Source organism: Calonectris borealis, chromosome Z, assembly GCF_964195595.1.
Source record: "Calonectris borealis chromosome Z, bCalBor7.hap1.2, whole genome shotgun sequence".
In the NCBI taxonomy this organism is placed as follows: Eukaryota; Metazoa; Chordata; class Aves; order Procellariiformes; family Procellariidae; genus Calonectris; species Calonectris borealis.
The window spans coordinates 75,952,119-75,968,533 of NC_134352.1; the positions used below are offsets into that span (position 1 = coordinate 75,952,119).

The window sequence follows — 16,415 nt, forward strand, 5'->3', positions numbered from 1 at the left end:
TGTTTTAAGCAACACATCCCATGGGATATGCCATCAAACTCAGTAACTTCCCCATGATGAAGCCAGAAACAGAAATACAGCTACAAGCCGGACTGTGAGTTAGCCAAGTTACTCGCATTGCTGAATGTATGTTACCTACGGAAAAAATTGCATTTCGGATCACAAAAATTCAGAGACCCACGTTATCATGAAATATGAGTCTCTGAGTTATTTGAGCTTGTCTGCTGGAAATTGGCAGCATCCCCCAGAAATGAGGAGGGGGAGCAGTTTACTTGACATCAAGAAGGTTTACTCCCTCATCTCGTCAATACCGTCTACAGAGTATTAATGCTCATATCAGACTGAAAGCTATGAATCAAGTTTGGTATATAATTATTTTTCTTCACGTGTTATCTGTAAACTATCCTTCTGCCTGCCTGAGTCTCTCTGTTCAGCACCTTCAGGAGGTTACCAGAGTACAAAGGAAACTTGACTTAAAGGCCAGATAGGAGAAGAAAGAGAAGTAAGTTATTCTCTATGCTTTTCTATGATGTCTCAGTGTGTTATCAGAAGCCAAGAACTTCAGAGAAAGCTGTCAAAGATGGAGGCGCCATGGAGGAGGGGGAATTGTCTGACTCATACCCCTTGCTGGGCATCTACAGCACCAAAGAAATATCTCTGTACTAAACGAGAGTGATTTGCAAAGATGCAGTAGCGATTCCGCCCTATGTGATTACAGTTACGCTTCAACAGACGACTCCAAATGCTGCTAAAAGAGTTTATTAAAGACTGTACTAACAGTTCTCATAACAATGGCACGTACAATGATTCAAAATCGTGACAAATAGTGTGGAGTTTTTAAGAGCATTATTGTAATACACCATGGACAAGAACAAAGCGGATGTGCCTTCTCAGAAACTACAAGCAAGCCCATGAAATACAGGAGTCATATCATATAGCTGTACAAGTGTCAGAGAAAATAGAAAAAACAAAAGTCATTCAATATGCAGTCCTTGAATTTATTGACAGTATTACAGTACTTTATGGGCAAGGACGAGCTTGTCCCAGCTGCAATTTCCAGAGCACAAGGGCAGCTGGAAATTGCAAAAAAATCCCCAAAAAATAGAAACCCTCCAACAAACATACCTCAGGTGCAATCACTACTCCAGACCTTCCTGCTTATGAATTTTCAGTCAGAAATTCTGACCTCCCTGCAATCACTTTGCTCAGGACAGTGTTTCGTTTTGCAAGAAAACAAAACCAGGGTGCTTCTTTAAGACAGTGCAAAAATATTTTCAATGGTATCATTAAATCACAGATTAATGACAATCAGCATGGATCAACCGCAGCACGGCCAACAGCGACTTCAAGATCAGAACCGAATGGACCTGCTGCCCCTTGACCAGCACTCCAGACTGAGTGCTTGCAGAGGGGAGATGTGTTGCTCTCTCCCAAGCGAGCCATCATTTCTGGGTGCATAGTGAAGAATGGTCTCAGCTACTCCAGGGTAACAAAATGCTACAGAAAGCCTGCAAGTATTAAATTATCTAATCCTATCTCAGAAAACTAACAAAAGAATATTGAAGTGGAAAAAGTGTATAGCAGCCATGTTATTTGTCATGGCTCTAATGCTGTTCCCTTCCTTACCGTGTCGGTCACGGTAGCCAAAGTGTGACTAGCGGAGTTCAGCAGCTTACAGCACCTCCGTGGTGATGCAGGATTCCCAGCAGCACACGGGGATTTATATTCTCCGAGACACACCATAAATTACAACGGCAGGGCAGCTGCAGTCTGCTCCTGGTGTGTTGCCTTTGCAGCTTTTGGCTATGAGATCTTAGGCCCCTCTGCACTTGCCCACTGGTCTCGCCCATGCTCACAGCAGCACATCCACAGTCATATGTTCATTTGGTGTGCATCTTCAGAGCAATGTGCAGCTTCTTTTTTAAGCAGACGTTGAGAGGTCTGCGTATCACGTTGGGACATTGGTATGACCTGTGCCAGAACATCCCCTGAACATCCCCTGGCAGCTCCACAGAACACGAAATAAATGAGAAATAACTGTGCTTTGCCAAACCCCCAAATCATTCTTCTTCTCCCAATTTCCACACAGTTGTGTGTTTGTATCGTAGTGTAATTATGTAGAACCTTTTTAACGTCTGCCAACTTCAGAGGATGAAATCACAGTGCTGCGTATCAACAAAACCCAGCATACCCAGCCTCCAATATAAAATAATTTATACACACAAAGCAGAATTTGCATCTTAAATAAGAAGAGATAGTCTCATTCTCTATGGTTTCTTACCCAGCTACTAAAAAATAAATAATTCACATCAGATTGATGGATTTGTTTCTTATACAGTACACGTGCGCTATCGGAGCTGACAAAGACAACATGAAAAAACCTTTTGTAATTAATAAAAGAGAATTGTTGAACACTTGCACATATTGGCACAAGGCAGAAGAGAAAAGGGAACATTACACAGCTTAGCTCAAGTACCCTCCTCCGTGGAGCGGGACTCAGATTTCAACTTGACAAATTCTCTGGCAACTTCATCGTTGGTTCTTTGAGAGAGAATCCTCAGGACCGTAAGTCCAGTCTCATCCATGTGAATCCTGCGCCCGAGGGGGCACCAGCAAGCACAGCTTCCTTTGTCTGCTATGTCTCTGAGCTGCATCACTGCTATCCCCAGTACCCGGTCCTCCCGAGCAAAGCAGTAATCCTTCACACAGACTTGGAGCTCGTAGGCATCAGGACCGTCTTCATTCCCCAGTATGCTGAAAAACACACAGGGGTTTACGTACAGTTTCTCAGCATGTATAAATTCCTCTGCAAAATAAAGGCGCCAGCAGCTGACTAGAGTGCTTAGACGAGCCACAGAAAACTCCTTTCTACAGAAAACCCTGCTCAGAGAGGGAGAAGGAAAGCCTATGGCGTATGGGCATTTTTGCTCTTTCGTGGCTGATGAAGACAACCTGGCTACTTAAAAAGAAAAAATGAACAACCCTTATCAAGTTGCCTTTGCATGTGTGTGTGTGTTAAACTGTGAAATGAGAAGAGCGGAGAACATTAAAGCCATGCTAATAGATTTTCAACTCAGATGTCTTTAAACATTTCTGCTTCTGTTCAGGGTTGCTTCATTTCAGTAATTAATATTTTAATTAGATGAAGTCTTTATTAAAAATTCAGAACCTTCCATTAAAGCAAAAGCTAATAAAAACACATCCCCAACCTTTCCGACGTTTCTAAAATTAAAAGAATAAAAAGAAAGGGCAAAATCCCTTTACTTAGAGGAAGCTTGCTTTTCCTCACATCAAAGAAAATTTATATGGACAGTGCCTCTCCCCTGAGATGTTTACAGTCTTTTGCTGGTCATCTCTTCTCCTCTCATTCTTAGTGTACAGCTGGGTGAGCACAAGTCTGTAGATCCCTTTGTTGAGCCTTCCAAGAAGGAAGATGCCTTTGTAATAATGAAAGCCAAATAAGAAGAGATCAATACTCGGTGTTGAGAAAGACTGCAATTTTAGCAGTGCAACTTACTACCAGTTCCAAGGGCTGTATCCTTGGAAACAAGTTCAGAAAGCATGTCCCACAGGTCAAGTTGGGATAAAAACACACATTAAGATCAAAAGAACTAAAAATCCGTAATGAACTTTTAGCCTCAACTCTACCAATGAGTTCATTAAAATGATGGAGCACAGTAAACTACGTTGATAGGACAAACAACGTGTTTCAGAAGGTAGCCAAAGGACACTGCTGGTATAGAAGAGACCTCAGCATCCCACCTGCAGCAAAAACTCCCATAATCTACCTGTCCCTCCCATAATCTACCTTTCCCTCCCTTTCCTTGGCCAAAAACTTGGCCAAGCTACTGGTTCAAGTACTCCTTTGGGCCCCGAGCAGGCTGTTGGTGGACACTGAAAAACCCTGTATGTCCTCTGCATCTGCACTTGTCACGTCAGATCCCCAGGCTATTTTTCACACTTACAAGTGAAAGGTTTCATTGTATTTGGGAGCCCAGTTGTTGCTCTTTGACTTGGTTGTGAACTTCCTCTTCTTGTCACTCTGATGGGGCCCAATCATGGTGATTTCAACGAATGGACGGAACATGCTGGATGTTTGCCACTTCAGGTCGTTGGCTGCCACAACTGGAAAAGAGAGCCACAACCTGTTTTACAGTAAATACTCATTTGTTCCCATTGCTCTGGACATCTCTCCACTCTGCTCTGCTTTCAATTTCTTGTTTCAGAGGACAAAATCTAACTCAAAACACGCGAGTGTCCCGACACACGTGGGCAGGACTTTTTTGTGATACAAAGATACACTTTTTTGCTCTAGTTTAAGTTCTGTAAAGGGAATTTAATGCTTGCACAGCACTTAGGTTTTGCCATATCATAGTCAAGAAATAAGTCCAAAAAAACCAGACATTCATGCAGCTCCAGGCAGGCTGCCCTGCCAGTTCAGTGCTTAACTCTATATTATGTGTGGGATGAGAAAAAAAAGGGGCATTTTGGGGGCCGATATTAAGGTCTCTGTTGAAAAGGAAAATGAGACTGCAGGTAAGACAAAGCCTGAGAGCTGTAGGTGGTTCCAGAACCCAGAATTATTAGCTCTTTAATTCTCATTCTCTCTCAGGTCACTGCAGGGAGCAGACTGAAGCAGAGGAAATAGCACTGAAAATCAGTTTTTGCATTGCAGTGTAGATTTAGCCAGGAGAAGAGAGGCCTGAAGAGCTGTTTATATAAATCTTTAGAGGAAATTAAAGTAGTTAAATATGCTGTATTCAAGCAAAGGAGACGAAGGAGAAAGAGGAAGCCTGGGATGAATCACTGCTTTGGTTATTTTCAGAGCAGCTCTTCAGGGACCAACATGGCCTTCAGGACGGGGGAGAGTAGCCTCTGGACTCTTACTGGCTCTGCGATCTCTCGGTTTACATTGAGCAATTTCGCAACATCGCCCTGTCATGCTGCCCTGTTCTCTGCAGCACAGGCTAAACTGTGGTGCATGGTTAGAGCCATCATCTGATTTTTGTTTACTTCATGTATCGTTGCCAATAAACAACAGGACCGTACATTGCCATGTCACTGGCTGGACTGGACAACCTCATTTGCCGTTTCTCTACATGTTCCTGATGTGAAACAGAGAAAACAATTCTGGATTCACATCACATGAGCTAACACAGAAATATAATGACTGCCAACTGGAGATTTGCCTCGACACGGTCACAGAGCCTGAGCAGTAACACGTGCTTTGCCGTACCTTTCACTGTGACCTTGTGTTCGCCAGTTCCTGGGTGGGTGTACAGGTCGATCTGTATGGACACTTCACCAACAGGATCATCCACACCAGAGCCTGTTAGAAGAAAATTGACACCCCCCGTGCACACACGGATTATTGTATATTGGCACCCATCTTTGGCTTATGGCAGCAGCAAGACTATAGCGTTCTCACAGTACACCTTCCATAGCCAGCTTTTCAGTCAACATCAATAATGTAACGTTAATGCAAAATAACATCAGACTTGCATGCCCAACACGCGTAAACACCAACGTTTTTTGCACTCCACCATAAAGGTCGCATCCTGTTGAGAATACTAGTAAGAATTTTAAAAGAATTTAAGAGACCTAAAGCTCAACAATGGACCCTCGCAGAGAGCAAGGATTTTTCAGAGATTCCTGCCAAGCTATTGTGTGCACATGCAGGCATTCCAGTGGTGGGCATCGGCATTCCTGTCTGCTCAGGGAAGAAGGGAGGAAAAAAACCCCAACAAAACAAAAAACCACACCAGAGAGGAAGTTTAGGAGAAAAAAGACAAAGATGTTAGGGATTTGCACTGAGCCATAGTGCAGTCTCACCCTCCAAGAAGCTTTTTCCATGTTGTACATCAGATAAAAGTTGTCATTTCCCTTCATCAATTAGCCAGGGAGAAAACAAGATGCAGCTTCACAGAGGAAAAGATAACATGTTGTAACAGAGGGAGAAGATCTCATGAACGTTACAATTTGTATATGTTTTCAACTTTTTAACTTTTAATATGTGGAAATTACATTTTTTGGGTAGGAAAGTCAAGATGTCATGTAAATTACAGAAAAAGACTGCTTTGCAAAATGAAAATGAAGTCTTTGATAAGATAGTGAGATTTATTTTACAGGTTGACAATTAGCAATGCTGTTGTAGTTGGGATACCTACAGGGTAATTGGGTACCTACGGACAGCAATGTTATTTTGTCAATTTTGAGGCTAAGACATTACTAAGTGAAAGAATTGCTGTGTTTGAAATTCAAGATAAGGAGCTTGAAGGATATCATTAAAGAAACATTTTGATTAGACAGATCTAACACGTCAGCTTTCACAAGAACAGTCTGCAGGCAGCAAAAACACCTATTTAAAAACCAAGAGGCTGAGAGCTAATCTGTGCAATTCTCTGAAGAGAATTACATGGCACAGAACTATAGGCAGTGAAAGTCACATTAATATACAAGTAAAAGTATCTGAGCAAATACAACAGAACCTCAAATTATTATCTTAGGGTAGATTCTCATTCCTGACCTGAGTACAATAAACAGCCTCTAGGCTGTAACATTTCTACATGATCTTGAACATACTGTTTTAGGCCCGCTTAGAAGGGCAGTGTTCCTTCTTTTCTGTATATAAGCACAGAGCTTTAAAATTGGTAAGCTTAATTATTGACCTGACCCATCTGATTGTGTGGGTTTGTCACTTATACTGTCAGCATTTTCCATAGGAACAGACAAGCTTACCAACAGTATATAACTTTATCAGACCACATCAGCAGAAACATCAACCGCCAAACACTGAGGTCTTCATTTTACTATCTTTAGTGTAATTAATAGGTTATGAAGGAGACACTGATGCTTCAGAGGAATGACAGTGGAATCATCCCATTACCTTTGAGGGAGACAAAATTTAGATTTTTTTTTTTTCTACCTTCATTCTTGTCTTTTCATACAAAACCTCTTGTTCTATTAACTGAAATGTTCAGAGACAAAAAACCACTTTGTAGATGGCCAGTGAAAAATATTCTGATCACGTACAACTGTGTATATACACATACTTGCACATTTAGTCACAAGCAGGTTTAAATCTTGGCATGAAAGACTCATTGGTATTGCAATACTGGAAGGTGAAACTGCAGAACTGAGCTCGTGCAATGTGTTACAGATGTATTTCACCTAAGGTAACAAAAAGATTTTGGACAGCAGAAAATAAATTGAGAGATGAAACAGAACAAAACTTAATTTTTTAGGGCTCTCCTGAGCACCCAGACTTTTAGTTACCCCCTTCAAGCCAGATGTTTCAAGCTCGGCCATAACCTTGAGTGCATATCAGACATTACCATGTATTACAGTAGCCCGTCTCAGCAGACCATACGCATGCAAATCTAGGACTTGAAACAGCAATACGTAGCCCATGGTAAAGGATAGGGGAACAAGTCCGTAGCATCTCTCAAAAAACAGGCCATTTTTGAGACAGCTTTCACATCCCATGAATAAATCTCAAGCTTGGGGACAGGCTCTCAGGCAGGGTACAGACTTCTACACCGCACAACCCCTGGCTCCGTTTGTGGGATGCAAGCATTCAGTGAGAGTTCACTTCTACAAGGAGCTATGGGGATCGGGTGTCTGGAAAAGGCTTCTGAGCATAGGCAAGATGACTTCAAAAGCAAGGCAGTTGGCTAATGTTGTTATGGTAACAACATTAGTCTTGAACGTACCCTTATCAGGAAGAACATCCTCATTAGCGGTAAACCTAATACCTTTCCCATCATGCACTGAGACATGAATTCAAAAGGCAAGAAGCAAGCAGGATAAAGAGAGAAGAGTGTGAATTACAATCCAATTAGCAGTGTCACTTAAACAAATACAAGACAAATATTCCAGCTCTTAATAGACAAAATATCCTCTTAGATCTTCTACACCAACACAGGCTTTGGAGAGCAAGGCTGTCTGCGAGTAAGGGATTGTCTGGGTTAAAACAAGAACAGTATTTGTGCTGGCATAACTAAACTGAAGCCCTGGTCCAACTTCGCAGAGCAAACACTTAACAGCATAGTGCTATGGGAGCCTGCTCAGTAAGAAAATGAGGGCAATAGATACCTCACATACTGGAAGATGCAACCCTTGAGCAGTGAAGTAAGAGAGGCAAACAGCATTTAAATAGTTCTGCATGCAGCCATTTCCTCCCATAGGCTTGTGGGAAACTTGATGTATGCAAAGGGAAACATCAGTCGGAAAGCTCTGGTAAGCAGACATCAGCTGTAAATACTAGTGCTGTCCCTTCTGTCCCTCCAATGCATGTGCAGATCTCCAAACCAATCTACCAACAGGGGTTACTGAGAAGCGTATGCAAGCAATACCCTTTTCTAGCCCCAGTCTCGGGAGTAAGCCATCCTTTCTCAGAGATATTCCATCATTCATCCTACAGATATAGGTGGCGTAGCTCCAGTCTTTTGTTCCCCAAACAGGGTCCAAAGCTCTCAAGCCTACTAATGCAGAAGATGCTGATTTGGACCAGCCACGCCCAGTACCTGTCTCCTAAAGTGGCTCAGACAAGCCACAAAGAAATGTCATCAGTCAGCTATGACATATAATTGATGACCTCGTAACGAGTGCATCTTATGTCCTAAAACTAGAGCTTAATTCTTTCTAAGCTTCTTAAAAAAAAAAAAAATACCCAATGCACACCCACTTCTGTGGCAACTCCGTATATTCCTGCTGCTCTCAGATTATGTTCAATTCTCTTTGTGTATCTGCTAAACACTCACCCTCAGTAGAGTTTTACAGTCAAATCATGCATTGCATGCAGTTGCTTCCTCATATCAGCTTTGAATTTGCCACTTTGCAACTTCAATGGAACATTTTCTTCTTCTAATTTTAAACACTCCTGACTGTAGCATGTAGTGTAGAACAGCAGTGCTGCACACGTCCTTATATCTTGGATCATCACAACAACATAGTAGGATCCACATAAAAAACTAGCTTCAATTCATGGTCTGGATATATAATGGGAAACATTTGCCATAGAACAGCAAAGATTGAAAACACACTGTGCACACAAGTTCCCAGTTAAAAACTGTTTGTATAACTCTAATGGCAACAGCCAAGTTCCCGGAGTCCCTTGTGGATGTAGTAGTCTTTGACCCGTCTGGCCACTGGATGTCATGGTTGCTCTGCTGGGACACAGCTATAGGATCATTCTCTCAAATGCACGTACTGAGCCTTTAGTTAACTTCAGTGTTTTAATGCAGTATATTTGAACCTGAGCAAGAATATATCGTGCTGCTAAAGGCAGGGATGATTCAGTCCCCCAAAACTACACTCAACTTTTCACTTTAAAACTTTAAAACCAAACTTTGTTCTGCTTAAGAGTTCTCAGTACTTTTTCCACTGGTTGGGGAATGTCAGTATCAACCAGTCTCATTTGCACACGAGGAAAAAGTGTGTTGGCTAGGGAGTGCGTTCCCCTTGATTTCAGGGCTCGGTGTGACAGTATGCTGACAGAGTTAGTACAGGCTGAAGGGTCGCCAGATGTCATGGAAAGATTAAAGGAAAAAGGACCCCAAGCAAAAAGGTGGCAGAAAGACAGCCCCATGGAATTGTGTGACTTTTGCTGCTAAGATGTAATAGCCCAATGCCAAGGCTTGTATTTAAACAGCCTGAAAACTTAAAACATCAGTTTCAATTTTGACTTAACCTATAATAGCATCTGTCCCCTCTTCCTGAGATTAGTGAGATTCATAGTCAGCCAGTGAAGGTCCCTGACTATAGACTCAATTATTCTGTACAATCTGGAGATGTTTACATGAAAGCAATAAAAGATAGAGACAATTAACTGTTTACCCCTTCCAAATCAATGAAATAGCACCACTATCATGCCTTCTCAGAGAGCTACCAAAGAACTCCAGTGATGCAGCCCAGCAGCTTACTAATATGTTGTGGTGATTTGTAATCATCTAGCTCGCACATATCCTGTACTGGCTGCAGACAAAACAGTGCTTTTGTTACTCTCCTGGAGAGACTTTTCCCTTTACAGGCAGCGTGTAGCTCTGTGACTCATCACGCTGCTGTCAATCAGCCTTAGTCAGACCTACACGATCTGCTGGCAGCTGGCCTGTGACACAGGCACCGACTAGCTTCTGCGTGGCGTCTTGCTGAAATGGCCTCTCTCACCACCCGAGTAAGTCTCAGTACAATAACTTCAGATTTCACTTCTTCTAAGTCACCCACCCACTTTAATTCAGGAAACCTGACTGTCAAATGAGGATTGCAGAAAAAAAGACCAGGACTTACGTTTCACATATTTCTGCTCTGTCAAAATGTAGTTGTTGAGTGGGAAATAACCCCCTTTTCCTCCTTCCCAGTTTCAAAAACCCTGAACTGTCACATTTCCAGAAATGTTACTGCCAAAAGCACTCTACAAACTGGCAGTACAAGACAAAGCAATTACGAACAGAGCAGATAGCTCCATTCAACTTTGCCAACAACACAAAAGTGTCTTACCCTGAGCTGTCTGAGTCTGGACAAAGGTTTTTATGAGAGTGTCTGTGGTCTGAGTGTAGAGAGAGAGAGCGTATCGAAGTGACTGCAGGTCTGGACTCTTCTCCAAGAAGGTTTTCTTCAGACCATTCCCACCAGCATGGAAATATTGCTAAGAGTAAAAAGAAAGAGGAAAAATACTGAGGAAGAATTGCAACCAGCAACCAACATTTATGGGCTATTGTGTGTGTGGATGGGAAAGAGCTGGAAAAATTCACAAAACAGCTTCTGTACTGGAAATCCAGCTCTTACACCAACTGATATCAACTGCTGATGGCTTTCCTCTTCCAAAGCACTTAAATATAAATATGCTGGCTCCCAGCACATGCCAGTCACCTGAGTCTACTCAGGTTTACGCAAACGTGGCAGTATCACATACTTAGTGCCATTATCGCTGTAACAGCAGGGACAGACTCCTGCCATCTCCCGAACTGGGACAGGCACTATCCTCCCAAATAGTATTTGGGGATGGAGCAAGGGGATGACAGAGACAGAAATGGAATCACTTACCTTGATAGTATCCAGTGCCAGATCCAAAACAGCACACTGCTTTGGAGTGAGACTCCTAGTTTCTTCTCTCACCATATGATCCTGCAAACAACCATTACATTTGACGTAAGTATGCTGTCAGAGACTAAAGGAAATGGAGTCCCCAGTATCGTCTCTTTCTCTGGATCCATGCTGTGGCTACATGGCTACAGTATTAATTCAGATGTTTAAGGAACGCTTAATGGAGTCTCTCAGAGTCATTTATTACAGCTTAATTTGAAAATAAACCCACCTTCTCTGTTTCTTGCAGGCACAGAAGAGAGAAATAAGGAAAGGAACTGGACAGAGATAAGCGACAATTTACAATCACAGTTTGTCTCTCAGAAAATCCAAACAGGAGTCTGCTTCCTACCCCTGTCATTCTAGAGCAGCCACCACAAAACTCTCAAAACACCACCTAAATCAAGGAATTCTGAGAACCAGATACAGGGCAAAGTTGTTAGATTCTGGTTGTGGATTTTTTTTAATTCTTCTATCTACAAAGGTCACTAATTCATCATATTGTTGGTGTAGAGGAAGAAAAACAAACGAGCATGCAACATGTTCTAGAAAATACCTTTGTTGAAGAAGACGTTGTACCCATTAAGACTCACCATCTCTAATAGCAAAGAGCCAGGAATCCCTTGGGAAGGGATTCCCTTTCCTGCAGTGGGAACATATCCCTGTTAGGCTCCTGCCTGGCTACAAGGATGTGTCATCCTCTGGTATTTCACTAAGCTCTTTCTCGCTGATGCTTAGTCTAGGTCTCGGGCAAAACCTGCACATTTTAGGAAGTGAAAGCTTTGTACAAACCCAAATTCTAACTGTCTGAGCTGCTGGAGGATCCAGCTCGCTGGCTGCAGCCTGGGTGCTGAAGCATTCATGAAAAAGATGCACACAAATCAGGCAAAGACTACTTATCCCTACCTTATACGTGTCATAGCCTCTGATAGACACTTTCCAGGAGACACAACTACTAAATTGTCTTTGAGTAAAGCATGCCTAGTGTGTGGCATCATGTGTGCATTTCACGCTGATAAGCCTGCTGGCTATCTTGCAGTCTGGTGATTCTTCACATTGCCTCGTGCTGTTCACATTAATTATCCACCACAATCCATCTCCTACCTGATGGAGACGGGGCTCACTGCAGTCTAGGCACAGTGCTAGGCATTTGCCACACTCCTCACAGATGTCTCGCTAGCACCTTTGCACAGTGCTGCATTAAATTGCACAGAAGATGCCTCTCAAGGCAGCAGTACCTCAGACAAGTTTGCACTGAGCTTTCTTGAGTATTAGAGACATGCCTCAACTTGCCTCCTTCCCCCATGCAGGCTGCTCCTGGTCTGCGAAGCTATGTGCAGTGGCACACTACTCTGTAAGCTGCAAACTATCTTCTGTTGCAACAAGCTGTCCTTAGGGCAGCAATAGCTCTCCTCCCTCTTCTTCATGAGCTGGGAGCAATTCAGTTGAAGATGACGTGGCTTCACACTTCAGTACACAGAGGGTAAAACATTCTTTCTCTGTCTGACAGTCAGATTAAGTGCACAATCAGCCAGAGCCCAAGGCCACTTTCATGCGAGAGGCCAATTTAGGCAGGGTAGCTGTGTCCCCAAGGCAGAGTGACTTTCATGTCTGTTGAAATGACTTTCTAGGTCTGCCTGGCAGATTCCCCACACTGCAACAGAAACCAGGTGGTCAGCATTTTTCTCTTAAACACCTAAAGAACTTATTCAGCCCCGCCAGTGCCCATGCTGTCATGGCACAGCAACATGTCACTGGTTTCTAAGAGAGTTTCCCAGTGCCATTTACTTCAACACATCATGTAAAAATAACCCAGTGACTGGACTGGTAATGCTTGCACCTACACACAGAGGAGCCCACAACTGTCACTCCCCTGTGTACCTGCCCTCTGCAAATATCACACTGTTCCTACCCCACAGTGCTACCCTGCACTTCCCCAGATTGCCAGCCAGGAGCAAGCCACAAATATTTACATCAAGTAATTATGCAACTTCAAGCAGAAGAAGGAAAAATAAAAAAAAAGTCTTTTCCTGGTCTCTCAGACTCAACCTTGTATTCTCCATAGGTACTCTCAGAAGAACCTCTGCAGTCACAGCTCGGCTGGTTACCCTGGGGGCAGCGCAAGGGCGAGGCGGCTGCTGCTCCCTGCTCCAGCTGCTGGCTATGAAGCAAAGCCAGCAGAAAGACTTTGATAATAAATGGGAGGCAGATATGTGGCACCAAGGTGCCAGGTTTATGTTTGGTTTTCTGAGCACTTTAAAATATGCTGTGAAATTGATTTGTCATCAGGACAAGAGCCTGTGCTTGTCAGGTTTGTCAGTCTCTGTTTTCAGCTGAGTTATCTGATTCACTAGGGCTCTGTTTCCCCTGTTCTATTTAAGACAAATAAAGCTTAAAATCCATCCCATAATTTTCCCAGGCTTTTAGTGGAACTGCAAAATGTACAGGAGAGGGGCTCTGAAGAGCCGTTTGCTCATGCCTTCCCTGTTAGCTTTAACTTGTATGCGCCTGCAAAAAACAAAAGGACAAAAAAAAAAAAAAATCCATGATGTTTACACAGACCCAAACAATTTACAGTCTTGTAACACCTTTACTCTTCTGGAAATTTTTGGACACAATGTTGGTTCACACCATCTGTCTGAACTAAAGGTTTCCAGAATTCAGGTGGTACAGTATTTTCACACTTGTGTACGGCTCTCTTGCCACATATAAAATCCTGTGTACCTGTGCTGCTGTAGTCCTATATGTGGATATGCAAATAAAGGCTTGAACACACGCCAGGGCTTGCCTGATTTGCATGATTACATGCATTTCTACAAATGCCGTCCAGAGTTACCAAAGTTATACTTTACAGTAACTGAACTGAAGACAGGCTGCTGCTGAGGGATGGCCTTCATCTGACCAGTGCGAATAGAAACCAGCAAAGCTTCCAACTCATTCCTGGCAAAAGGCACTTTGTATATGTATTAAGAAATTCCAGTAATGAGAAAATATGGAAGCAGTAAAAGATAACAGTGAATGTCATTGGCTATGCCCGAGAATGCAAGCAAGCCACAGGCACTCGCAGTCGTGCACAAACCTGTCCTTGTCACCTGGGAGGAGAAACGGAGCAAATGCAGAGCTCTGCTCCTTTGACACCAAGAGTGCATGTAGAGGGCAGGGATGTCTTCTCTTCCTCCAAACGCTGGGTTCTTGTTGATGTTTTTGAAAGGGGAAGGAGGTACTCACAGGAAAAGGGAGCCACATTTGGAGGCTGTGGTCCAGCTCCCACTCTCCCAGGCTGGCTACAACTCTCCTCTCCCCCCTTTTCTCCCACGGAAATGACAGAGAGCATTGTAAGCGCAGGAAGCAGCGGAGGTAGTGCAATCCTCGGGAGCCACCACGTCACCAGGGAGGACAGCCTGGCCGTGGGAGTGCACGGGGCCGTCCCCCAGCATAAGTGACAGCTATTCCCCTGGGGAACCACACTTGAAGGTTTATGTTATGTCACTGTTCACTGCTATGTAACAGCCTCAAAATGCAGCTGGAGAAAAGCGTGTGCATCTACTGACATACCTGCATGTCCAGATTACTTACTAAGATTGCTAATAAGCACTACTTTAAATGAATTGTGTGCTGTCCTGGCTCATAAACATGTGTATGTAAAATGTGTCTGCTGGGCAAGGGAAATAGATAGTTGTATAAAGATGGCTGTAATAAGTGCGCAAGACAAAAAAAAATCATGGGAAAAGACGAATGCATTTTGAAATGGCAGTAATCACTTAGGAAAATGCCCTTTGCCGTGCGAAGATTTCCCTGATGACGCTCCGAGACAGAGTTCATGTTCAGCTCCCTCTTCCTTGCAGCACAGTTTGTGCACTGTGACGCTTCAGATTTAGACCTCCTCTTGCACAATACCTGTTTTGTAGCGCAAGTCAAACCACAACATGGTGCAATTCAAATGTTGTAAGGCGTCACTATTTTCATACCATTCCCGTCGTGACCAGTGAATTAGTGCTTGATTGGCTTATGATGAGGTGGTGTGCACTTACTAATGCTCATGTCATGCACTGTCACGTCACGCGCTGTCAAAACACATCAACATAGCCTTCATGCTAAATGCCAGCTTGCCTGTAAAGAGAGCCCACGCAGAAGGAATTTACAGATACAGGCTCTCTTCCATAAGCAACAGTTATTTTTGTAACAGTTCATATAATTCGTCAATAGCTAGCACAATCATCTTTCTGAATGATATCTCATTATCAGGATCACATAAGGGACTCCCTTTCATACAGGGGGATACAGAGGAACTGGCCAGATATTCAGAACTCTACTTCCTTCATTGTAAATTGATACACCAAACTGATCACTATCTACAGAAGAGAGAAACTACTCTGATGATTAAACCCATAATAAAATTTAACAGTTAAACACAATACTAATGTTAGCAGAATGCATTTAAAAGCACATTTAATGCATTTAAAAGCATTTCTCTACAATTGCATTCAGTGACAAACCACTGGAAGCACGAGACATGCTATGCGCTACTACACTTCCATGCATCCACACATGGACATTAACACAAACCATGCAGAACAATACCTTCAACTTTGACAAGTGTCCCAGTTCCTTAGCAGCACTGAAAATCAACTGTGTGCCCTATGATTGCAAGAAGTTAGAAAAGAAAGGAAGGAAAAAAAAAATATTATAAACAAGCTTTGCATGTTTTTCCTCTGAGTAAGTAAAATCAGTTCACGGCCAGAACTTTACATAACCGCCCCAAGGCCAGTCACAATAACTTGACTCCTTGCCGGTTTATTACCTAGTATAGAACCTGGCATTTCCGTGGATACCACATCAAGAGCTATTTCGGAGCACAATATTCTGCTAACTGTTCACTCTTGCTTACAGCGGCCACCCGTTTAAACAGGACGTGCCTTCAAACGGGTTGCACAGGCTGGGGGTGAAGGCCGTGCACTGCCTTCGTCTGCCAGTGCTCTCTAGATTTCAAGTCAAGTCTAAATACACGTGAAGATGGCATAAGACTGGCCAAAGCAAAAGATCACACAATTGATGACAATCTCTCTATAGAAGTAGAGCCCAGTTGGCGGGGTGGGGATAAGCATACATCGGATCAGAAACAAAACTGGATCTGAGCAGTTTTTGCGCAAGAGATCGGCAAACAAAGCCAGTGAATACTACAGCATCGCCTTTACATGTCACAAGCTTGGCAATGGCTCTTCTTCCCCCACTGTGGGGGGATGCTGTATGACCAATGAAGAAACAAAAAGGGAAGATAAATCCCAATGATGGGAAATCTTGCTTCAAGTCACTTACACTCTAGTATAATGGAT

The 16,415-nt window shown here is 43.0% G+C and overlaps 1 protein-coding gene across 3 annotated transcripts in view; it reads right to left on the reverse strand.

Moving 5' to 3' along the window:
- Positions 1–747: 747 nt before the first annotated feature.
- UNC13B (unc-13 homolog B) overlaps positions 748–16,415 on the reverse strand; it is a 217,829-nt gene continuing 202,161 nt past the window's right edge. Inside the window, exons 26-32 of one of the 3 annotated variants that reach the window (XM_075138256.1) lie at positions 15,664–15,720; positions 11,044–11,124; positions 10,498–10,645; positions 7,713–7,769; positions 5,237–5,329; positions 3,966–4,125; positions 748–2,754 (exon numbers count right to left, since the gene is read on the reverse strand). In XM_075138256.1, the coding sequence (XP_074994357.1) occupies positions 2,469–2,754; positions 3,966–4,125; positions 5,237–5,329; positions 7,713–7,769; positions 10,498–10,645; positions 11,044–11,124; positions 15,664–15,720 (882 nt within the window). In that variant the 3' untranslated portion in view covers positions 748–2,468. The remainder of the gene's footprint in view (positions 2,755–3,965; positions 4,126–5,236; positions 5,330–7,712; positions 7,770–10,497; positions 10,646–11,043; positions 11,125–15,663; positions 15,721–16,415) is intronic. The other 2 variants (XM_075138255.1, XM_075138254.1) reach the window with 2 other exon arrangements.